Source organism: Candida orthopsilosis, assembly GCF_000315875.1.
Source record: "Candida orthopsilosis Co 90-125, chromosome 1 draft sequence".
Classification (NCBI taxonomy): domain Eukaryota; kingdom Fungi; phylum Ascomycota; class Pichiomycetes; order Serinales; family Debaryomycetaceae; genus Lodderomyces; species Lodderomyces orthopsilosis.
The window spans coordinates 2,821,054-2,845,010 of NC_018292.1; the positions used below are offsets into that span (position 1 = coordinate 2,821,054).

A 23,957-nucleotide genomic window follows, 5' to 3' on the forward strand; every position below is an offset into this window, starting at 1 on the left:
CAATCAAAAGGCCCCAAAATTGAACTAAAAAAATAGTGGAGAAAATCTTCATTCACACTACGGGATGTCTAGACAAAATGTTTATGTCATTCATCATTTCTTATCTTTAATTACCCTATAATTACAAAGAAAATTCTTAAACTAAGTAGTCATATGCAAAGCTCAAAAAATTGAAAAAAAAAAAGTTTAGTGTCATGGTTTTGATCTTGTGTGTCGCTTTTTTTTGCATTTATGTCACAATTAAATTTAAATTTACAAAAGTGTCTCATTGAAATTGTAAAAGCAGCTGAGCAGCAGAGAGTTAGTATTGCTCCAAGCAGGAGTATACAGAGGCTACTCCTCGTTGTAAAGCTATACAAAGTGTCAGCTGAAAACATATGAGAAAAATGGACATTTCCGTACCAATCATTGGGAAACTTTCTTCAAGTGATCACAAAGCACGACCACAATAAAATTCCGCATTATAATAACATCAACGGCATTTCTTTAAAAAATTTGTACAAAAAGCATATATGTGGTTATAGTTTGCCGTAATACATCAAATTTACTTATTATGTCAACTAGAGATTACGATTGGTTTACTCTATTCTTTCTGTGATAAACTTAATATATCATGGCAATGCTACGCCCAACCAGCCCTTAGAATATACCCCACAGGAGGGTAAAGGTGAATAGAAATTTGTTCTCCACTTTTTATGTATCGGCTTCAACCGAGGTTACAAAATTATATAAGGTTTTTTACCAACGCAGAGTCGGGTAAAAATAGAGTAAATCAACACAAAAGCGACAATTATTGTCATAAAATCGGAACAAGACATACATGTTCATAGATATATCCTTTCAACGGTTTTGCTTTTGTTCTTTTTGTTAAAGAATTTGAGTAACCAAGAAGAAAATAGAGTACAAAAACTATACTGTATTCAATCAAACTGTAATCGGCTGGATCTTCTAAGCCTTAGGGTTTGGCACCACCATTTTGATTCATCCAGTTTAAAGCTTGTACCCCATTTTTGAAGATTTTGCCTCTTTACTCGTTGAAAGAAAGTGTTAGATCACGGTCCTCGCAACACAAGCCTAAATATCTACAACATCTTTCGTTTTAGCAAAAACTCTAAATAAAGTTATTCACTTTAAATTACGTTCTGGGTAGTGATGTTCTACGCTTCTTTTGTGTACCGTGAACCCTTTGTTGGCCAGATTTCCATAATCCAGAGACAAGTAAATCTAATGCATCGTTAAACAATTGAGAGACACCTCTATTGTTGAAAACTATAGAGCTAATAATGCAATCAGGTGATAGATCTCAATGCGTGTTTGTTCAATTCTGTTGAAGCCCTTGAGCATCTTGGAGAGCGGATCAACTCAACCCCTCAAATCGTAAACATTATACCAAATTCACATTCATTGACAAAACTTTCCTCATGACTTTGTCATTCAAAAGGGGGTTTGAGATTTGCTACCAGTGACGCGACACACATAGACGCGTCACTGATATTTTTTCAAATGTCAAGTGACAAATTTTCTTCATTTGTTCTCCCGCATTGTTCTTGCTGTGTCATTTCAGAAGGGAAAAGAAAGAAAGAAAGAGCGCAACAAACAACACACAACGGAAATAAAAAAAAAAATTCAAATAAGCTCTAAAGAGATAATAGTGGAGTTTTAGTAATACTGATGTATGGATGTAAGCGCCATTTCTCCAATTAATGGTTCTCATTCCCGATGGCACACACACAACCCCCCATTCCCCCAAGAGCAACTAGGTAAAAGAGATTCTAGTATGTGCTGGTTTTTTTTGAGAATCTCTCTATCCCGTTATTGAATCGTCAATTTTACATTTTTAACTCATCATTTTCAACCGAATTCCGTCTTCTCTGTCTCTCTTCTTTGTTGTATTAGAAATGAGTAAGAGTAAGAAAGTAAAAGAGGGAAACGAAAACAAAAAAACAAAAAAATTTACAACCAAATTAAAAGTGTATATACACAAGTCAAAAATATTGCAAACTTTAGCAACATCCCACCCTCATCATACATACGTATATGAACTACTGTTAAGGATACTTTACTACAGTGGATTACGTGTTCAAAATACCATCATACAAACAATCCATACATAACACCATTTTATCCATTTTATCCACTTTATCCATTTTCTTGTTCGCTCTCATTACAAAACTCCAACTTTTGTATATATTTATGATTAAATGCATCAAACACTGACCACTGTGAATAGAAAATCAAGGTCGCTGTCGTCAGTCACTTCACAGTCACAGTCACAGTCACAGTCACAATCGACCTCAGCTTCAACTGGCAATTCATCGGTGTCTTCCAAAACATCATCATCACGTATGCTCGCACTGTCGCAACCAACATCATTTCATCATCATTACCACTTGAATGGCAAAAATGGGGCCACTAACAACAGTAGTGGGCACGTTGAGTCTGCTGGTGATAGGAGAGGCCCAGTTGCAAATGTGAATAACAGGGTGTCTTTGGAAACACCACCAGTTGAACACCACCATCATTATCATCATCACCACCACCATCATCCACAACCATCGTCCATTTTTCCCAATTCCTCGAGTTTACGTGATATTTTATCACTTGTTTTTGTTACATTGTCGTTACCTCAATCCATTTCATTGCTTATTTGCATCTTGTATCTAGTTTTGGGCTCAAATTTCATGGGAGGCAAGTTCCTAATCAATTTTATGCTTCCAAATTCTCAGAAACCAGTTTTTAAAGGAATAAAAAATATATCTTCTTCAGCAATAAAAGTTATCTTAATTGATTCCATTGTTTATTTGACTTTAGTGAGATTTATCAAGAAAAAGAGTTATTTCAATTATTTGATTATGTTGTCGAAATCAATAGTATCGAGTGAGTTGATTGGAGCTTCATCGATATATTATATCAACTCCATATCAAATAAGAAAATTACTAGCAAGATCCAATATGATGATAGAAGACGAAGTTTTTTCAACAGTAGTCTAATGAATGCTATATTTTGCTTTATAATCATCAATTATATTAATTATTTGTTGAATTGGTTTCAATTTGCATCAGTATCTATCTATCCATCAACAACTACAACAAATACCACCATGACAACAACTACAACTTCAACCCCAATAGCATCTTTAAAATCATTTAACAATCTTGCATCCAGGATCATACCAATTAATATATCATATATAAACAATTTGAATTTCAGTGAGTACAAGATTCAATTATATTTGTTCTTATCGATTCATATTATTAATCGTGCATTATTTACCCGGAAATCAACAATTGTACAAAACTCAGTACCCAGTATCAATGAAGAGATATCGGTGAATGTTGATGAGAATAGATTGATGGATATCAAAGTTGACTTGAGTCAAACGTCAACAAAGAATAATTGGAATACCATTGCTTATAAAAACTTTGAAAATTTTGTTGTTTCTCCATTCAATAGTAAATTGATCAATTTAAAGAATAGAATGAGAGCAGCATCTTTGTCGAAACCAAAATTGGGCTCCTCAGGAGTAGCAAGTTTGACTCCGTACTCATTGGGAACATCACCAAGTGCTGCTGTAACCACACCCACATCCATAGCCACATCCGCAGCAACTTCTTCTTCAGTTGCACCGTCTTCGACACATGCTTCATCCACGCCAACATCGATCACCACTTCATCCAAAATGACTCCAGTGTCAAAATCCTTAACCACAACCACAATTTCACCAAATGTTACAGTTGTGGAAAATACAATCATCATCCAGCCATTTTGGTCGATTGTAGCTGCATGCAAGGCAATTTTAAAGAATCCAAACTTGTTTAACGGAGAACCAACACGAAAAAATGCTGATACAGGTGTTAGTGATACTGCCGACGTTGAAAGGAAGGAATTGCCGATTGCTGTTGTTGCCATTGATTCAAGTAAAGTAGTTTTGAAATTATTGTTCAATGAAGTCGTTAAAAGTTTAAAGGTTAAGTTGAATAACGTCAACTGGTCTTATTTCAAATTGGGTGAAGAGTCGGGTACACGTTATATCACGATTTATGGATTGACTCCTTTATTTCAATATGAGGTGGAGATTTTGGATGGTGATGTATTGCTTAATCATTTTTTAATCAATACCACTAATGGCAATGATCAAATTATCAATAAATCTAGTGGAGAAACATCATCGCTCGTTACTTTACAAACTTCATTAACTTCAACAATGACAAATTTGAACAATCTCAAACTTAAGTTGAAGAAATTCAAAAAGGATGAAAATAAAAAAGTTTCCGATTTGAAAAATTCCATTGATGTTGTTAAAAACAAAATATCCAAATACAACAATGCTAAACCAGTGAATGAAAATCGTGTTTATGGTAAAATCCAGGGATTGAAGCATTCGGTATTACAATTGGAGAATGAAATTGATTGTATTCGATTAGAAATTGATTCATTAGCTCAAGAAGAAGAATCATTACAACACCAATCAAAACAAAAGCAGGATTTTCAACTTGAAGAAATCAAACAATTGGAATTAGAGTACACACAATATGAATCTCGTCTTAAGGATTATAAATCAAATTTGATCAAACTACAACAAGAGCAAACTAATTTATCCGCCAAATATCAAAAACTATTATCTCGTCATGATGCTAAACAAGAAGAATTGAAATCGATACAATTGGAATTGAAGAATTTAAAAAAGGGGGAAATTTTGAATAAGTTTGCTAAACGGATTAAAAAGACAAATGAGAAATTTGATACTATAATACCTCGGATATTGCATGAAACTGAATTATTGAAACAAGAATGTGCTGAAATAATGGATGAATAGGGGGTGTGGAAGGAATAGAGTTGTATAGTTAATGAAACCTAGCTCCATTTTTAAAGAGCAAGTTGTAAGTTTCTTTTCTATTTACAGAAGTTGAGGTGTAGAATATGGATGTTACTCTTCAGATAATGATTCACCAATTTTATGAAACCCCTTATTGAAATATAATAACCCACCACTTTTGTTCAATTTGGAATCAGTCAAGATATCAACTACTTGAACAACCCAAATTTCATGATCATCAATTGTGAAATTATGTGTAGTTTTACATATAAAAATCAGTTCAGCATGAGCCAAGACGGGGATGGCTATACCTTCTTGGTGTCTTTTGATAAATGTGTAATCTCTACCTTCAGCCAAGTTGGTGAATGGAGTTGTCATTTCATGGAATATCTCACCATCATCGTCTTCCATTCCAGTACCTTGTTCATTATTGTCACCTTTCTCCTTTGGTGATGCGCTCGTCTTTGGATTACTAGTCCATTTAGTCCCCCGTTTATTCAATTTGACACCCTTGGCGAAAACACGACATATTTTTGCACTATGATGCGTTGGTGGCATAAGATGTATTGCAAGGTATTGATGTTTATGTAGTGCTGTAGATGTATATGAAGGCAAATGTAAATTGAACTCGAGGTATGGTTTTGGGTAGACAGAAAGTGAACATACGGAACTTAGAGTCATTCCGTGAAGGTCTTGTTTGGGATCTATGTCATGTGATGAAGATGCAACGGTGTTGCTGGTGCTGGTGTTGCTCTTGTTCATGGGTATCGCGGATGTTAATACCATTGCTGGTGATGCTAATCGTGACATCGTTAGTCGAAACGCATCGGAGATCTTCAGGTGATGGTGATGATTTGGTGAATGAGTACTGGTGTTTCGTACTTGTTGCCTGATAGATGCAATGATGAGATCAAATGCAATGGAGGAGGCGGATGTTTTCTTGGTCAATTGACATATTCGATGCATTGAATGGGGGTGTGAGTGAGCCAAGGATAACAAGGCTAGTATGAGTATAGAACTTTTGTGGGATTTGGTGATGGGGTCCTTCCTTGCCGCAATTCTTCAAAATATTTTTCTTTTCCTTTTGCGTTGGGCTTTTGTCCGTATCCTCAACACACATACGAAAATATTATAGAACATGACGCTAGTGTAGCAGGAGGTAATCTAACCACGAAAGGGCACTGAAACTTGCAATTTGCTATAGGTTGGATTCTATGAGCTAATGATTGGGTATTCGAAGGTGTGGAAAAAATACCTTAAGTATGGAATAGAATTAGGCAAAATAGAACCCATAGTTGAGCATGTAACTTATCAAATGTTCTTTTCTATAAATGATTATTGATTCATGCGTGGACTCTTGGACTAAGGGTTTCAGTGGCATTGCGATTTCAGAAATAAATAGGTATATTTAAGCATCAGGGCCGATCCTATTGGAGAAACAAGGTTTGCGATAATTATTTCTGTGTAACTAAGAGGGAGATCGTATAAGAATTGTTGCTTATCAGCAGATGACTTCCTCCCTTGTCAACAGAATTTGACATGAATTTGTGGTTCCCACATGGACAAATTCAATTTGCAGTCAAATTCTGTTTTGAAATCTTTGGTTGTTCACCTCGATCTACATGGGCGGATTCAAAGACTTAGTAGCAGATTCCTATACAGCCCTGTCTACATGCGTCACCATTCGACCCCTCACCCACAATCAGCTTGACTTTTAACTTACAAGGCTTAGGAAAAAGAGCCGGCGTTAATTTTTTCGATAGAAGTTGAGGCTTTGAGATAAATTTTTTTGTACTGAGTCACGTGTACATGTTTTGATTTTGTTCTCATTCAGGCAATGTAATTAGTTCGAAGCGAAGAATGGGAAAAGTCGGATCTAAAAATAGATATCACCAGATATGAAACGGACAGGGGTGGTTAGGTAAAAGAGGTTGGATATCGGACCATGTAGTCACAAGGTTGTAGCATCACACACTTTTGTAGTAGTTACAAGGCTTCAAGTTGTCATATGTCAAAGGCTTTGACTCCCATGTGCTCTTCGCTCCGAATCGATTTTGTGTTGATTACAAAGACAAAAAATAGTAAGCCGATGAAGGTATTTCCATTTTCACATTGTTAACGGTTATTTTTATCATTTAAAATTTAAGAGGCCCAAAACTCTTTAAATTAGGATTGAGCTGCTGATTTTAAAAATTAAAAAGGGGGTTGTAATTTTCTTCATCTTCTTCACTATCGCTTCAGAAAACATGTTTCAAATATTATTCCTACTTTACTTTACTGTGGCTGCTATCGCCAAAGAGGCAGTGGAGGTGCTTCAATTTGATAATTTCGGATATTCAGGAGCCTATTCACGAGTTAGTAAACTCAGTGACATTTACAAGGATTCGTGTTCATGTGAAGTAGATTCAACTCAAGTTACATTTTCGGGTGCAAATACTCCATTGAATGAAGAAGTATCTGTTCATTTCAGAGGTCCATTGATTTTGAACAGGTTTGGATCGTACGTTTCAGATAGTTTCACACTTGGTGATGACTCTTCGGGGGATTGGACTAGACTTAGTTACTATGAAGCATCCAGTGGTACTTCGGAAAATGTCACATTTTTGACTCGCGCTGGTAAGAATTCGTCATGTTTGGGTTATGGATTGACTTATGCTAGTGATAACGGTACTGGTGCTGCTGACTCCTCAACCGTTTTGGCAGAAAACACTTTGATCAACTCCAATGATGAGTATGTTATATTCTCCAACATAAGTTGTGAGTCCTCTGGGTTGAACAACGATTGTGGTGTTTATAGATCAGATATTCCAGCATACCATGGTTTTTACGGAACTACCAAGATGTTCTTATTTGAGTTCAAAATGCCTAATGAAACAAAAACATCAACTAAGATTTCCAACTACAATATGCCAGCAATTTGGTTATTGAATGCTCAAATTCCAAGAACTGCCCAATACTCACAAAACGTCAATTGTTCATGTTGGAGAAGTGGATGTGGTGAGTTTGATATTTTCGAAGTGATGAACTCCACTGAATATCTTCATTTATATTCAACTGTGCATGATTATCAAGGTACTGATGATATTGAAACTGGTATGGCAATTGACTCATACATCGAACGTGACTTGACCGGAACAATGGTTGGTGGTGTTGTGTTTGATTCCAATGGTGATGTCACTGTTTGGGTAAGCAACTCAACTTCTTTTGATGAAACTGTTGCTGGTTCAGATGTGAATCAATGGGTAAACAAAGACAGTTCTGCAGCTACTACTACTTTGAGCTCTGTGTCATTGGCATTAACCACCGCCTCAGGCAGTTCAAGTAGTAAGAAGGGCGAAGGTTTTGCTTACAAACCTTCTACTTTGCTCAATTTGCTTGCGGCAGTATTAGTATATTTGATTTAAACGTTTAATAAATTATAGGTATAGAGACTAGCTTTTGTAATCGCAGTAGGCGATAATGAGTTGTGAAAGCTGTGGATGGTTCTTGAATGTAACAAATGTGTCATCATCTAGTCCAATTAGAGACTTGTTGATTTTTAGTACACCATCTTCCCATCGACTAACTCCCTCCATTTCTATGAGGTGTACTCCATCTCCCAGTTCATCTATTCTAACATTGCCCAACAACGACTTAATCTTATCCTTGTACAAAGTTTCAATCTCATCGCTCATATTCTCAACAAAATCGACTTTAAACTTCAGCGGTAATTGCAGTTTGTCCATTTGCATCGGCCTATACGACTGTGCAATTTTCATGTTGTCTTGAATAGATTGTATGTATGCTCGGTTGTTGCTTATCAAACGGCTAGGCTCGCTCCTGTCACGGTTGAAATTCAACCTGGGATGTAGTGTCACTTGTGACTTCTTATTCGAAATAGTACCGTCGGCCACATCAGCTGTTAATCTAATGGCATTTCCTACAGGTAGAACGGTGGTGCTTGAATTTGCATCAACCTTGACTAAAGACTTCATGTAGGGATTGTAATTTAGCTCATTGCGATTGTAAAACCCATCCTGTATGAACTTGTTGTGATGTTTCTTTGGCACATTATCGAGCCACTTTGTTGGATTAGTTAAAAGTGGGTTAATTAGTATTCTCTGCTTGCTCGATAATGGTGACATCTAACCTTTTTGGGAGAAATTGATGTGGGTACTTATGTGGGGTAAATTGGACCGGCGTAAACTCGATTGAATCTGGTGGGGTCTGCCCCCTTGTCAATTATTTTCATTGTATTAGAAAAGTTATTGTCTATTTTTTCCGTTGTTGCTTTGCGTAATGATTTAGATTGCCTATTCAGGTAATGCATCAAATGAAGTAGCTCCTGTTGCAACCGGGATACAATAATACATGAGGAGAAGAGTTCACTTGTTTTTACTATACATTTAAATGTCCCCCCTCCCTTCGGATGTTAGCTTAAGTTCCGACACTTTTTATGAGCCATGTGCTCAATGTAACTACTATAATGCCGATCATTTCATTCTTTTTCTTGTAGGTTTTAGCCAGTTTCTATTTTTAGGCCGAAGGAAACGTCCCATGTGGGCTCCAAGTTTCCACCAATTACAAAAGTGTGGTTCCCATATTTTAGGGTTATAAAATTGCTTGAAGGACAATTTTCGTCTAACTAAATTTCAATTTCTTTTTTCTTTTCTTATTGTTTGCATTTGATTTTGTGTTTACGTTTTAACAGCTGCAAATTTACTTATTTTGGTTAAACTATGAAACTTTATTGTTCGACAGGAGTTGATGATTAGCGATTCTGGAATTTTTTTGAGAAATATATATTGAGATAAGTGGTTGCCATGGAAACCTGAAACAAATCCATTTGTTTACATTCCACCACCCCCTTATTCGAAACGATTAGGAATCACTTGCAAAGGTATAAAACCAAATCAATATTTCATTCATAATGCATATACGAAAGCTTGTTAAAAGAAAAAGGGTCCAAACGTCTAATTAACAATCGCTTACATTCGCCTTTGCCCATTTATGCTTGTATTTTTACCATTCATTGTCACCTTGGGTGCAACAGCGCCAATAGTGATAAATACAGTCGTAATCACTCAAACTTATGGGGTAAATCAGAACTTGCAAACTGCTCAGACCCAAATTGCACAAACAACTGCATCACCTGTGCAAACTGCTCAAATTGAATCAGTACAAACTGCCAGTACCAGTCGTTACAATATATTTGGAGATATTGCTCAACTTTTCGGTTTTGGATCTTCGTCGGCTGCATCAGATGTGGCAACCACTACACCAGCTGCTGTCACTACATCACCCTTAGTAGCCACCACTGCAGCCACAGCAGTTACAACATCACAAGTTTCTGGAACTGCAGTACCCACTACAGCACTGGATATTATATCAATTTCACCACTGCCGTTGTCTGTACCCCAACTGGCTTCTCAAGCACCAATTTTGTCAGACATCTCCTCCACGCAGACATATTCGGCAACCGCTGCTCTGGTATCAGCTCAGTCATCAAACTTTGTTCTTGACGAAGCTGTCTCCTCCACACCACAATCAGGCAACTCCTATTTAACAACCGTCAACAAGCTTTGGCAAAGATTTTGGGAGAATGGAAAATGGAATCAAGAGGATAGCATTTGTCAAGATGATTCTTATGAAATACCTTCAATTTGGGATATGGCAGTATTGGGCAAAGCCATAGCAGACTCAGGTGACAGTGATGGGGTTGAGACTACAATTTCCCGGATTTTGGAGTATTACGACTCAACCACTGGTGCATTTTCGTCGACTCCCAATTCGCCACTGGAAATCTATAGTGATGATAACTCGCAATTATTATGGGTGTTTCTCGATGCTTACAAAATGACAAACAACCAGAATTATTTGAAATATGCAGAAGGTATCATGGACTATTTAAAAACGCAGAATTATCAAAATACTGGTGGAATCATTTGGAAAAGAGACCAATCTTATATTGCCTCGATTTCTACAACAGAGGTTGCTTTAAGTGCAATGAGATTGTATGAGGTCAACGGTGATGAGTCTTTGGTTGAGTTAGCGCAAAGTTGTATGAATTTCATGTTTAAATACTTGCAAGACACCGACAACTTATTTTTTGATGGTTTGGATTCTGGCTCTTTCTCACCCAACAAAGGTAAATTGACCTACACTGTTGGTTGTGCAATCAGCACCTTAATTAAACTTGGAACACAAGATGCATTGGAAAAAGCGTTAGATTTAGCTAAAGCTGCAACAAATCAAGATGGTGCATTTTACACTCCTGAAGGGATCTGGAATAACAGTCTCCAATATGTTCATTTGCTATTTGTTGGTTTTGGTGATGCCTTTGGCACTGGAAAATTTGATCAATTTAAAGATGAAGTAACAAGACAAGGAAATTATATCTACGAGTTTGTTCAAGATCCTGATGATGCGAACCTTTACTTTGATCTGGCCACTAGTGGAACACCGAATACTTATGCTAAATATGCCAAAGTTTTTTCTACATCTGGAGCTACATATAAATCCGATGAGGATCTTTATTGCAGTGGAAGCTCGTCGGGACCATCTCCAAAAAGTTTGTTGACAAATGCCAGTGCAGGTCAAATCTTGTACCAATTGGCAAATTATTGATCGTTCTTTTCATTTCGTTTATTCGTTGAAGTTTTATACCCCTTTCTTAGATTTATAGCAAAATAGATGGACTTTTTGTTAGTTGCTTCTTGGCGGCTGCAAATATGGTAAAGTGACGTTAGCGATAATATGAAAACCTTTCTTGGCTCTTATTTTGGAACAAGATGGTTTTATTCTTTGTGAAAATGTTTAACGCTTTGCTATCACAAGCTGAAAGTGGGCACGTTTAAATTAGGGTAATATAGAGGTAACTTCTAAATATAGGGTAGCCTATTGGCTCAACAAATCCTTTATCTTTTAGCTTGCAATTGTGGCTCGGTCTTGATGATTGATAATATAATCGGATAAATTAGTAATTGCCCGAGACTGCCACAGTTGACACAAAACTCAAAAATAACAATTAATCAAACTCAAATTAAGTCAAATAGATCAAACTGCCGTCAATATTCGCCATGAACGGCAAACAATGTGTCAGAGTTGAATCTTTATACAGTTCAGGTTCCTGCATATCTCATCCTTATCAACACAATGTGGGCGCAAGTACTTAAAGAAACGAATTTTCCAAATATCCACTTTTGACAGCCCTTCTATCCTCAATGGAACCATCATTATCACAAGGTGTAGGCTACGGCCTTATTGTCGGAGGCGGTGCCTTCTTCGCTATTGTTATGAACTATGTTACCTTCTTGCAAAACAAATTTAGCTCCTTTAATTCCAAAAAAGTGGATGAGTTTGTATCTGGAAGTAGATCAGTCGGATTTGGATTGCTACTCAGTGGTATTCTTTCCAACTGGACTTGGAGTTTAACCTTGTTGGAGTCAGCAGTCAAGAGTTATGATATTGGAATAAGTGGTAGTTATTGGTACGCTATTGGTGGATTAATGCAAGTCAGTGTCTTTTCAGTCGTCTCATCAAAGATCAAAAAGAATGCAAATTTGGTAACCACGTTTCCTGAAATGGAATATTTTCGGTTTGGAAAAGCAGGGCATTTGAGTTTCCTCTGGTGTGGTTTTGTCTGTAACGCTATTGTTAGTTCATGTATCTTGTTGGGTGGTTCTGCCGTTTTTAATGCAGTTACTGGAATAAGTCAATATGCAGCATTGTTTTTAATACCTTTCGGATGTGCCATCTATGTTAGTTTTGGTGGTTTAAGAGCAACGTTTATATCAGATGCCACTCATACATGTATAATATTGGTATTCATCATTGTGTTTATGTTTGAGGTTTACTTTGGCAGTGACAAAATAGGATCTCCAAAAAAGATGTGGGAGTTGCTTGAATCATTGCCACCTGTTGATGATAATTACCACGGTTCATACTTGACATTTAGGTCTAAACAAGGTGCAATTTTTTCGATCATTAGTATTGTTACTGGTTTTGGTCTTGTTGTCAACGATCAAGCTTATTTGTCCAGAGCAGTAGCTACAGATCCAAAGATTACATCAAGGGCTTACTTTTTTGCTTCAGTTTGTTGGTTTGTAATTCCGTTTGCAATGGGTGCTGGTTTAGGACTCGCTGGTAGAGCTTTATCTGTGTACTCCGATTTCCCAACCCTTTCGGAATTTGAAGTCGGTGAAGGGTTAGCTCCAGTAGCAGCAGCAACTTACTTAATGGGCAAATCAGGCTCGGCAATGATTTTAGTGATGATCTTTTTCTCAGTGACTTCCTCGTTCGCTGGTGAGCTTATTGGTACATCCACTTTAGTTAGTTATGATATATACAAGAGGTACATCAAGCCTGATGCTACACCAAGACAGGTTGTGAGAGCTGCAAAAATCAGTGTTTTTGGATGGGCTATATTTTCATCATGTTTAGCGTCAATTTTCTTCGGCGCTGCAAAGATAAGTATGGGATGGTTGTTTAACTTTCTCGGGTGTGCCACGGGTGCTGGTGTGTTTCCAATTGCACTCAGTTTTACTTGGAAAGATCTCAACAAGATTGGCGCTGTTGGAGGTGCAGTGGGTGGCATGTTTTTAGGCATTATCGCTTGGTTGGTAACATGCAAGGCCTATACCGGAGAAGTCAATGTTACCAATTTATCAACTCAATGGGTATCTTTCACGGGTAATGTTACTGCATTGTTCATGGGAGGAATAATTTCTATTGTGTTGTCATTGATCTGGCCGGCAAATTTTGACTTTGAAGAGACTAGAAACAGAACTAGTTTAGTCAAGAAGAAGCAAATACAAGATATTGAGAAAGCTACTGATTTGAAGCAGTCACTGGTAGAAATTAGTCAGTCGTCAACAGATACCTCCAATGATGAAGAATCCACGCATGAGTTGGATATGAACTTGGAAGCAGTGATTGATCATAAACATTTGGACCAACAATTCAAAAAATATGGTATATTGGTTGCTATACTTGCGTTAGTAATGGCAATTATCATTCCTGTTCCACTAGGTGCTTCTCCTTATATTTTCAGTCCCAATTTCTTGTTGGGTGTGGTGATAATCATAATAATCTGGTTGTTTTGTTCATTCTTTTACGTTGTCGTGTTGCCTGTGGTAGAAGCCAGAAACAGTATATGGCAGATTTTGAAGGTATTGATTGTGAGGCGTAAAGACGGGGAATAGTTATATAGACTTTATAGAGAAGATCAGTTTGGAGCTTGTGTCGATACAACGGTATAGCTGATCTAGTTAGAGGTATCATTATATATGTGATTGCATGTGTAAACATGAAACAGATAGCTCTTATTTATCACATAAAACACGAAATCTAAACTTGAGTATACATACTCCATAATGGAACATGAGAGCATTAGTCCACCGGAAGTTTATTCTGTCAAGGAGATAGCTAAGAGTGCTGTTCAATCCTCATATCATCTTTGTGTATTGTTGGTGTGCATATAAGTCACATCCCATCTCATACTGCACTCAAAAAAAAAAGACATACCGAAGACAAGGCTAATCAACTTTGCAGAACTGCATCACCTCTCTATATTCCAACCGCAATGAGTCAAGATATACTACAAAAGTTAATACGTAATCCTCAGGATATATTCAAACTACATAATGATAAAAAATCAGACTCCAACATTTTTAATGAGTTAACGAAAACAATAATAAATCCAATTGTGAAAAACTATTCAGTACTAGATGAGTTGTATACCGATGGCTTAGACTCATCACAAGTGTTTGGACAGACAAAGATGGTGTTGGATGGAATAGGAAGTAAGTTGTTAGGAGAGGATATTCCACAAATAAGGGAGAAAATTGGAGAAATCGAAGAAAGTGAAGATGAAGAAGATGATGACGAAGATGATGACGAAGAAAGTGAGGAAGGCGAAGAAGAAGCGGAATTTGACAGCGAAGAAGATGATGAGGAGGAAAATGAAGCAGGTGGTAACTTTGAGGAGGTGAAAAAGGGCTCAGAAGATGAAGTAGAGGAGGAGAAGGATGAGGAGGAGAAGTTTTCTGATGACGGTGAAACTTTGGTTGGTGATGACGAAGAGGAAGAAGGATCTGACGCTGAGGTAAAGCACAAAAGGGACGCATTTGGCTTGAATGATGGATTTTTTGATATTGATGAATATAATAAGCAAGTTCTTGCGCTTGAGAATAACCAAGAAGCTGGAGACGACAATGATGAAGAAATTGACTATTTTGGCAGTTTAAGCGATGAAGATGAAGAGCAAATGGATTATTATGATGATTTTTATGATAAACCTGGCAAAATCGACGTTAAAGAAAAGCCAGTAAAGAAAGTTGATTATGATGACGAAGAGGACGATATAAGTGAAGGTGAATTTGCCGATGAAGATTACGATAATGCCATCAATTCTGCCAGACTTGACTTATTTGCCGAACATGAAGAAAGAAAGCAAAATTCCAGTGAAACCCTATCCTCATATGAAAAGCAACAATTGGCATTACAACGTGAAGTTGAAAAATTAGAAGCCGAATTGGTTGCTGATAAAAAATGGACTCTCAAAGGTGAAATCACATCAAATGAAAGACCAAAGGAATCATTGTTGGAAGAAAATGAACTTTCATTTGATCGTACGGCAAAACCAGTACCAACAATAACCCAAGAAGTAACTGAAACCATTGAGGATTTGATCAGAAAAAGGATAAAGAATGATGAATTTGATGACTTGCCAAGAAGAATTGTTCAAGATTTATCTAAATTTCATCAGGGGCCTCAAGCCGATGTATCCCAACAAAAGTCTTCCAAATCTTTGGCAGAGTTGTATGAAGATGAATATAATCAAGTTGATGCACAACAAGAGGAGCTTGATGAGGCAGTAAAGAAACAACACGAAGAAATTAGTGAGTTGTTTATGAAAGTAACGCATAGGTTGGATGCTTTGTGCTCAGCTCATTTCATTCCTAAACCACATGAGGTTAAAAATATTGAAATTAAGGTGACTGACGCCAGCGCCCCTTCAATCAGCATGGAGGATGCTCAACCATTGAACGTATCGAGTGAATCCAGGTTAGCACCACAAGAAATATATAAAATGGGAGACGATCAAGTCAAGGGTAATGGTGTTAAAGGTAAATCTGAAGTTCAATTAAAATCTGGTCTTTCTTATTCCAAGGATGAGCTTAATCGTGAAGAAAAACAAAGATTGAGAAGAGCCAACAAGAGAAAGAAGTCGAAGCAGTATCACGAAAGAGAAGAATTCAAGAGACAAAAGTTGAAACAAACACCTGAATCTAAACCAAGGAAATCTAAATCTGGCGAAGTTATTGATACATTGTCTAAAGCAAAGAATATTACTGTTATTGGACAAAAAGGTGAATTGAGAGATGTAAAGGGTAATTTGAAAAAGAATAACGGACCACAAACAGGAAATAGCTTGAAACTATAGGCGTTTGTGATCAGAGTGTAAAGACGCGTTTGTAATAGAAAGAATCTTATATCATTAGGTAGATTTTCAGCGTATAAAAGGTATCGGAGTTAAAAATTAAAAAAAAAAGCTTCCAATTATAATAGTAAAAATGGGTACAAAAGTGGAAATACCTCCTCTCTCGTTTTCGTACCTGCAAATCGGCTCGTCAAAAATTTTCAGTTTTATTTCCGGTGTGTAACACTAAATCCCAACAAATCAAACCTCGCTCAATCCCGCATATGGTTGGTGTCGTATAAATTCTTGGCAGGGGTGGGGGAAAACCTTTGTAGAGTTGTTCCGTAAACGAAAGACTCTTGTCTCCAGTGGAGGTCTCATAACTAATTATCAACTTGTTTGGTTCAGAGTTTGGTGAATCTTCCAATGTAGTATTATCTGGTCATCGGTTGATTCGGCACCGGCATTGACTAACAAATGCCGCTGTGTAATTGAGACGAATAAAATAATTTACGTGACAGCAACGAAGTTAAAATAAGCCTTGTTTTTTGAGGGGGGCTGAGACTAGGTATCGTTACAAGTACAAGAGCACCCGTATATGCAAGTATATTGTTGCTGGTTATTCGTCGGAGGGTCATTTATCGTTGTTGTATCTTTTTCTTTCAGGAAGTTTTAATCTCCGAAAGATTATTCTACGCGTAACAAATTTATTTCTATTTAATACGACGTGCATATCATTTAATTCCATTCTATTGATTTAATTTGTAACAAAAATTTGTCACTTACACGCTTAAATTGGTTAAACCTTTAGAAGAGTCTTTTATATAATATCCATCATTTGTCCCCATCGTTTAATACATATATATATATATAATTGTATGAATAACCTATTGAATATCAAAGCAAGACTATAGACCAACCTGTTTTCAGCCACAGCAAAGAGCTTGCCACTCATTTTAATCTTTTTATATTTTAACTTCTTACTATCGTTTGGAATGGAATTTACTTCAAAACCTCCAACATCTATACCGCCCAGAATGTTATCTTCACAGTTTATTGCAAAGTTGTGCACTTTACCTTGGCCTGTTGTCAAGATAATACTACAATATTACACTGTCGGTACAGTGTATTCCAAAACCAATATTGAATTTAAACAATCGTTGTACAAGAATGTTTTAATAGCTATGGAAGCTCATATGGCAATGAACCTTCAAAAGAATGATATGAAGGCAGTTTGTTATGAACCTATTGGTAAATTATTGAAACGGTTCAAGAAAAATCCCATGTCAAAGCAATTGAATGCGTTTGGTGAGCAATTTGATGAATGTAGTTATTGGATTTACAAGTCCGAGGTTCCTGTTGAAAAGACAAATGTGGTGATTTATTTCCATGGTGGTGGGTATCTTTTGAATATGATTGATTCTCAACTTACTTTTAGTGCTGCTTTACATTTTGCATTGGATGATAAAACTGCAGCAAAAACTTCAATCTTAATTGTTGATTATTCATTAACTATGTTTGATCATATATATCCTACTCAGTTGTTCGAATGTTTGCGCACTTATGATAATTTGGTCAAACTGGGGTACAGCAACATGATTCTAATGGGAGATTCTGCAGGTGCTCATATGTCATTATCATTAGCTAGAGCAATTGCATATCCAGAAGAAATCAAACAACAGTTTGATTATTTTAGTGATTTCAAATTAAATTTCAATGTTGCTGATTTACCCCAACCTAAAGCATTGATACTCGATGCTCCTTGGGTCCAACCATGCACTCCACCACTTCCTTCAAGGCACAATGTCGACACAACTGGTGACATTATCGGTTATGACATCAATCTCGGCAACTACCTCGTTGAAGACTTGGATCAAAAATTCATCAATAATTTCCTTAAATTCACAAACACCAACTGGGAAGATCATTGGCAAAAAGTTGACGCAATAAACAATGGCAATACCATGATTATCGTTGGTGAACGAGAAGTTTTACGTGATGGTATGGAAGATTTTTACAATATAGCTAACAAGAAGGGTAATATTGAATATTATGTTGAACCAGGTGGGATTCATGCGGGAATGGTTTATATTGAAAGTTTAGACTATATGGGTAAAAGAGGAGGTAAACGAGCCATAAAAGGTGATTTCAAAGATAAGTTCGGTATTAATTTAGTATCGCAATTTCTCAAGAAACGCGATTTTGTATAGAGGTGGGGGAGAATTTAATCCTAATGCATAGATATAAAGCACTGTAAAGTACCTTTATAGTAGGAAATTGTACTGATACACAAGCTTTTTCGATAACACGTCTTTTCAATTTGGTCTGTGGTAAAAGTAAGGCAACGAATTTTTTTTTTTTGAAACTCTTTAGCATTGAAGGTTTTTCACTTCTTCTACATATGCTGCTCGGGTGAAGATAACACTACTACAGTGTCTGGTTTGTAATATAGATGAGGATTGTTTTTATCAAAATCACTTAGTTTAGCTCTCCTGCTTGTATGTAGTTTGCTATGATAAATTTTGGGTGCAGAACTTTACCAAATTTTTACAACTTTACCCATTATATGACGGAATAAAAAATATTGGGTTAAAACGGCTCGCAAAGGAATTCAAGCACTAAGGAAGCTACTGGATCCACTAAAATAGCATAATTAATCATACTAAATGGGAAATACACCATTTTCCTTGTGATCTTGTATTTCTCAATGGCTAAAAATTTTAAGTCACTGGAGTCACTTAGCCTTCAAAAATTGGTAATTTTAGCGCTCTGACGCAGTTGTCGAGCAATGTTCTGGTGGCGTAGCCCGGTAGCGCGCCCCGCTCACAGTACAATACTTAGAACCGGGGAGGTCGCGAGTTCAAGTCTCGCCTGGAACATATAAAATTTCAAATTTTTTTTGCAACCATCTCGTAATTCCTGGTGTGTTAACACTTCCAATGTTTTCTAAAGGAAAACGATCTACTTGTATTTTTTTTAACCAATGTCAAGCTGTTGATTATATATCTATACCCTAAACAAAATCATGTGCGATACGTATATAGTGATTAGTCATCATCACTATCAATGTCGTCATCATCGTCGCTGTCTTCGCTATCATCACTATCATCACTATCATCACTCTCATCATCATCATCTTCATCGTCTTCATCGTCATCTTCCATGTGACTTCCAGAAGCACTATCTTCATCATCATCTTCATCAGGATTTACTTCCGACCATTCAACATAATTTTGTCCCACTAATTTTTTACACATGGGTAAAACCAAAGGATCAAATGGGAAATAGGCTTCCAAGTCCAAAAACTCTTGTTTTTGTTTAAAATTTCCCACTGCTGAAGGAGGCAAAACTATCGAACCATTAGTTTGCAACATTCTTTCTCTTTTGTTGTGTTCAATTATGGAATAACAATAGCATACATTTAATTTAGTTGCTAATTTGGCGAAAATGTAAACAACAGTCTCGTCACAAAATTTCAATGGGTTAAATTTGACAATGATTACACGTTGAAAGAACTTGTCGATATCACACTCCCATTCTGAAGAAGATGAAGAGGTTGTCGATGTGGATGTGGATGTTGATTGTGAGGGGTCCTTGCGTAATTGTTCATGTCTGAAGCAGAATATATATAATAAAGCTTGAAATGCAGAATAGAAAAGTTTGAATCTTTCCATACCTCCAGTTTGTTGTTGTGAACCTGATTTTTGTTTATTCTCAATATCAAAAGTTTCTTGTTCTCGTTCAATAATATACTTGTTTAACCAACCCATAAGATAACTCACAATGAAAACAATTTGATGACGCGATAAATTCTTGGCTCTGGCAATATATGAAGAAATATATTGCATTGCTTTTAATCTCTTTTCAACAATTTCATTTGGATTGAAAGCAACATCAATAAGTAGCACCAAAAACGAATCAGCCAATTCTTGTTGGTATTGAGTAATACGAAACAAAATGAATTGAATCAGTTTTGTGAAATGGGTAGGTAAGATGTGACTTTTGAAAAGGGAATTTATGGTGTTGAATAATGTTACTCCATTTCCGTTGTTTAATTCTTCAGTAGTGAATGAATTGGAAGTCTTAGTGAGTAATAAATGCATGATGTTGTCCAATTTTGATGCTAGTGTCTTGATGCTTCTTGTTGAAGTTGCTGAATCAACCCATTCAACTTCCCCCATCTCTTCGTCATCAGAATCTGCCTCCTCCTCTTTTGCTTCTCCTTCCTCCTCTTCTTCGGTAACTTCTAGTAGTTCTGCATCATCGTCTTTCCCATTAATCAACTCTTCAATCTCATCATCATCCAAATCATCCAATTCATTCTGCAATTCAACATCAAGCTTAATACAACACTCAAAAATCAATTGCCATATACTAAATTGTAATTCGGAACAGTATGTCAAAACTTGCATTAAATTATCAACATAGTTTATAATTTCCCCCGTGGATGATGAAATATGATGTGGAAAATTGGCTTGTAAAATTTGTGGAATCATATTTATACTTGTAGGAATGTACCTCAATATTTTTTGCAAAATCTGATGATGACGAGTGGACTTAGTAGTTGAATCAAATAGTTCAAATTCACGAACTAGTTTGTTCAAAACTTCAGTTAGGAATTTAGGCAATGTACTAACCAATACAGTTAGAAAATGTGCATATAAATCTATAAAGGTGGTGTAAACTTCTTGATCAATTCCTGACACGACCAACCATTTATATCGAAGAATGGCAAAGATTAAGTTATTGCATGCACGGTCATCTAGTTTTGATGTATGGTTGATGAGGCCTTTTAATAATATGCTGAAATGGGGTATCGTTATAGCCTCTGAACTATCTATTGGAGCATTGATCTTATCAGTTAATGTATCAATTTGCAAAGAATCATCCTAGAAAAAAAAGTAACGTTAGTATTAGAAACAAAGAAGGTGGGCATATGTGTCCCTTTCTCTCGTAACATACTTTTTCCAAGGAAGCAAATGCAGATTTAACATAAGCCGAATACATCTTTTCCGTAAACTCGTCATCATTGGTCATCGCGGTGGTTGATGCAGCTGTGTCGTTGTTTAGCGTCATTTTCTTACTCCTTTTTCTTGCAGGTGAAGCAACTACTTGAGTTTCTATCTCTCGACTTCTCTTTATTGGATCCTCTAATGACATCTGTGATTGGGCGAGTTTTTAGCTTCAGTTGATGAAACTTATCTTTAAGGTTGAAAATAAGGAGAAGAGCAGAGAAGAATGAAAAAAAAATTTCCCTTTTGTAAAGAGACAGAAACAAAGAAAAAAAAGGAGAGGGGTATTTTGTGTAACACGTAAACAAACATCCACAGTTTTCAATTGATTGCAAAAGTAACGAACAAAACACATAGCCAAGTATTACTATTGAATGCGAGATTTGAAGAAACACCAGTAGCATAGTATTTTCTAACTAATGTGACTCTGCTAGTATCTTTTAGTCGTAAAAGACAAGGTTTTCCCCTGTTTCAATGGTCACAAGATCTTCTGCCGTGACTAACATGTATCCCTTTTAGTTGGTAGCAACATAGCAGGTTGTGGTAAGATAGAACATGCGTAATGTTCCAATAGTGATATTCCTTATGGGATGGTTAGTACGTTGTACTTACTTAAACATTGCAAAAATGATTTTCATTGAAGGTGGTAGCTCCCAGTCTGATATCTTCAAAACTATTTTGAGGAAATCCCACATGTATTGCCTACCATCAGCATCACCACCATCAACAACACCATCACAACATGTCCATAGTTGAACTACATTCAAAGTTTCTATTAAACTTGTCTGATATTCAAGCAAGAAAGATTGATTTTGATTATGGTGTCCTACTCGGATTTCAAGATGGAGACAGGTTTGTCGTGGTCACATCATTTGAAATTATCAACGATGATAAAACGATCGACTATGAGTTTTTATACAAAAGATATACCCAGTTGAAACTAGTATATCCGGAATTTACAATATTAGGAATATACTACATGAGTGAAAGTAATTCGTCAACCATTGCCATGTCTCATGAAATCCAAAGATGTTGCAAATCATATGACATACCAGTGAATTCGCAACAAATTTATGTAACTTACAATAAGGATGACAAAGAGCACCCATTCAAGTCTTATACTGCCAATAATTCCCAAGCTATAGGAACCACAATCAACACTAGTGAAACTGAAAACATCACTGCGTCAACAATTGAAAAACACAAGGTTTATTTTGAGTCAAGTGGTAAACGTCAAAGAGAACCTATAAATATAAAGAAACACATGAATGAGGTTGCAAATGTAGTGGAAAACTTGCAAAAGCTTGATAATAAGAGTTCCCTCCTAGAACAGGGAAAAAGTGCTGCAGATGTGAAGAAAAATGAGTACGCAAATTTATTGAAGCTACAAACAACGCAATTGGCGTTATTGACAGAGCAGAAAGCGGTCTTGGATAGCGCCCAAAGCAATCTTGTGAAGTTTTGGCAGTTGACTTAGTAATGCAGCTATACAATTTTACGTGCAAGTTAGGCTTTGTGAACTGAGCTTGTATTTGAAATTACAAGGATTGCGTTTGATTTGGTATCATGAAATTGCAACCAGTTTGATGAAAAAGGCGTATAAAGCTATAAAAGAATATATATATGGACGACCGCTCACCCTGTTGTGCAACTTGGTACTAATTGTACGTTGCAATGGATTTCGGTTAGTTCTTACCATTCTTTTAGTAACAATCCTATTGATCGCCCCCGGTAAAGTTTTGATAATACACCAGCTCAACGCTGCTATCTACTAACTAGTCCACTCTTTGCAACTGTCCGCTTGAAAATGGCTGCACTTCTTTCATGTCTGAATTATATCCCCAAAACTATATTAATTAGCACCAGTAGAAACACAAGCATTTTGTTAAACCTCCCCCCCATTTGTACTAGCTTTGTATGTACTGGCGGGCACATATGGTGTTCCAATTATAAATGCCCACATTTGAGTGTTATATGCTAAACCTGTGTATTCTGTTTGTTCTTCTGAACTTGTGCACCAAATGCTCATTTGATTTGGCTTCGTCATCGTGAAATAATCAGCCGTCTAGAAAACGCATTACCTCCCATATGAGATGATTCCTTTAATGTTTATACTTCAGACATTGAGAATAAATCCAAAGGGATTGCAAATTTTAGGCAATTGTGGAAACGTTCTACTTCACAATGACTAAATTTTTATTTGGTGAAAAGAGGCGACGAAATATTGTTGACTTTTTAAAACTAGTTTAATTGGTTTTAAGACTTTTGATCACCCTGCGATCGGCTAAATTAACCTCGCAACAATACATACTCTAGGAATTACTGACATGCTTTGGTGTCTACTTCTACACTCATGCTAGTCCCCTAACTTTGAAGTTGTCTACGTCTATCTCATTAGAATCACAAGGAGCTTTGTGACGAATCGTCTAGGCCTATTCAATTATACGAGGTCTTCAATCATTGCACACCGTGAAAGCTATAAATAAAGTCTGTAGAGAATGGCACAAGAGCTATATCTGGAGTAAATATGCCTGGTTACAAATCTTAGTTTTAAAATGAAGAGGGTTGCTAATAACTATGTCAAGTGCCCTATTGCATGTGCATGTTTTAGCTTCTTTTATTTAAAATGTCGCAAATCGTAGACTTCAAATTATGTATACCAATATATGCTAACTTTGGAGGTATTACCACTCCAGAAAAAAGAACAAAGATAGAAGCCAGAGAAAT

General features: G+C 36.5%; 11 protein-coding genes and 1 non-coding gene across 12 annotated transcripts; 8 read left to right on the plus strand and 4 right to left on the minus strand. All coding sequences in view use genetic code 12, as the record gives it.

Moving 5' to 3' along the window:
* Positions 1-2,201: 2,201 nt before the first annotated feature.
* CORT_0A12980 (Emc9 protein) lies at positions 2,202-4,817 on the plus strand (the record flags this gene model as incomplete). The annotated part of the gene is made up of 1 exon (XM_003867071.1): positions 2,202-4,817. One exon carries the CDS (start codon positions 2,202-2,204, stop codon positions 4,815-4,817), a length of 2,616 nt encoding a protein of 871 aa, XP_003867119.1.
* Positions 4,818-4,928: 111 nt separating this feature from the next.
* On the minus strand, positions 4,929-5,783 carry CORT_0A12990 (hypothetical protein; the record flags this gene model as incomplete). Its single annotated transcript, XM_003867072.1, has 1 exon — positions 4,929-5,783. The coding sequence occupies one exon, from the start codon at positions 5,781-5,783 to the stop codon at positions 4,929-4,931; it is 855 nt and encodes a 284-aa protein (XP_003867120.1).
* A 1,280-nt stretch (positions 5,784-7,063) lies between these two features.
* Positions 7,064-8,221, plus strand: CORT_0A13000 (Pga52 protein; the record flags this gene model as incomplete). Its single annotated transcript, XM_003867073.1, has 1 exon — positions 7,064-8,221. One exon carries the CDS (start codon positions 7,064-7,066, stop codon positions 8,219-8,221), a length of 1,158 nt encoding a protein of 385 aa, XP_003867121.1.
* Positions 8,222-8,248: 27 nt separating this feature from the next.
* Positions 8,249-8,941, minus strand: CORT_0A13010 (hypothetical protein; the record flags this gene model as incomplete). Its single annotated transcript, XM_003867074.1, has 1 exon — positions 8,249-8,941. The coding sequence occupies one exon, from the start codon at positions 8,939-8,941 to the stop codon at positions 8,249-8,251; it is 693 nt and encodes a 230-aa protein (XP_003867122.1).
* Positions 8,942-9,806: 865 nt separating this feature from the next.
* On the plus strand, positions 9,807-11,423 carry CORT_0A13020 (Fav3 alpha-1,6-mannanase; the record flags this gene model as incomplete). The annotated part of the gene is made up of 1 exon (XM_003867075.1): positions 9,807-11,423. One exon carries the CDS (start codon positions 9,807-9,809, stop codon positions 11,421-11,423), a length of 1,617 nt encoding a protein of 538 aa, XP_003867123.1.
* A 596-nt stretch (positions 11,424-12,019) lies between these two features.
* CORT_0A13030 (Dur4 urea permease) lies at positions 12,020-13,999 on the plus strand (the record flags this gene model as incomplete). Its single annotated transcript, XM_003867076.1, has 1 exon — positions 12,020-13,999. One exon carries the CDS (start codon positions 12,020-12,022, stop codon positions 13,997-13,999), a length of 1,980 nt encoding a protein of 659 aa, XP_003867124.1.
* Positions 14,000-14,379: 380 nt separating this feature from the next.
* Positions 14,380-16,242, plus strand: CORT_0A13040 (Mpp10 SSU processome and 90S preribosome component; the record flags this gene model as incomplete). The annotated part of the gene is made up of 1 exon (XM_003867077.1): positions 14,380-16,242. One exon carries the CDS (start codon positions 14,380-14,382, stop codon positions 16,240-16,242), a length of 1,863 nt encoding a protein of 620 aa, XP_003867125.1.
* Positions 16,243-17,213: 971 nt separating this feature from the next.
* On the plus strand, positions 17,214-18,428 carry CORT_0A13050 (hypothetical protein; the record flags this gene model as incomplete). Its single annotated transcript, XM_003867078.1, has 1 exon — positions 17,214-18,428. The coding sequence occupies one exon, from the start codon at positions 17,214-17,216 to the stop codon at positions 18,426-18,428; it is 1,215 nt and encodes a 404-aa protein (XP_003867126.1).
* Positions 18,429-19,008: 580 nt separating this feature from the next.
* Positions 19,009-19,097, plus strand: CORT_0_Val(CAC)_11. The gene has a single exon. It is a non-coding gene (tRNA).
* Positions 19,098-19,265: 168 nt separating this feature from the next.
* CORT_0A13060 (Rrn3 protein) lies at positions 19,266-21,294 on the minus strand (the record flags this gene model as incomplete). Its single annotated transcript, XM_003867079.1, has 2 exons — positions 19,266-21,107; positions 21,181-21,294. 2 exons carry the CDS (start codon positions 21,292-21,294, stop codon positions 19,266-19,268), a joined length of 1,956 nt encoding a protein of 651 aa, XP_003867127.1.
* Positions 21,295-21,972: 678 nt separating this feature from the next.
* On the plus strand, positions 21,973-22,707 carry CORT_0A13070 (hypothetical protein; the record flags this gene model as incomplete). Its single annotated transcript, XM_003867080.1, has 1 exon — positions 21,973-22,707. One exon carries the CDS (start codon positions 21,973-21,975, stop codon positions 22,705-22,707), a length of 735 nt encoding a protein of 244 aa, XP_003867128.1.
* A 408-nt stretch (positions 22,708-23,115) lies between these two features.
* CORT_0A13080 (hypothetical protein) lies at positions 23,116-23,277 on the minus strand (the record flags this gene model as incomplete). Its single annotated transcript, XM_003867081.1, has 1 exon — positions 23,116-23,277. One exon carries the CDS (start codon positions 23,275-23,277, stop codon positions 23,116-23,118), a length of 162 nt encoding a protein of 53 aa, XP_003867129.1.
* Positions 23,278-23,957: the final 680 nt, after the last annotated feature.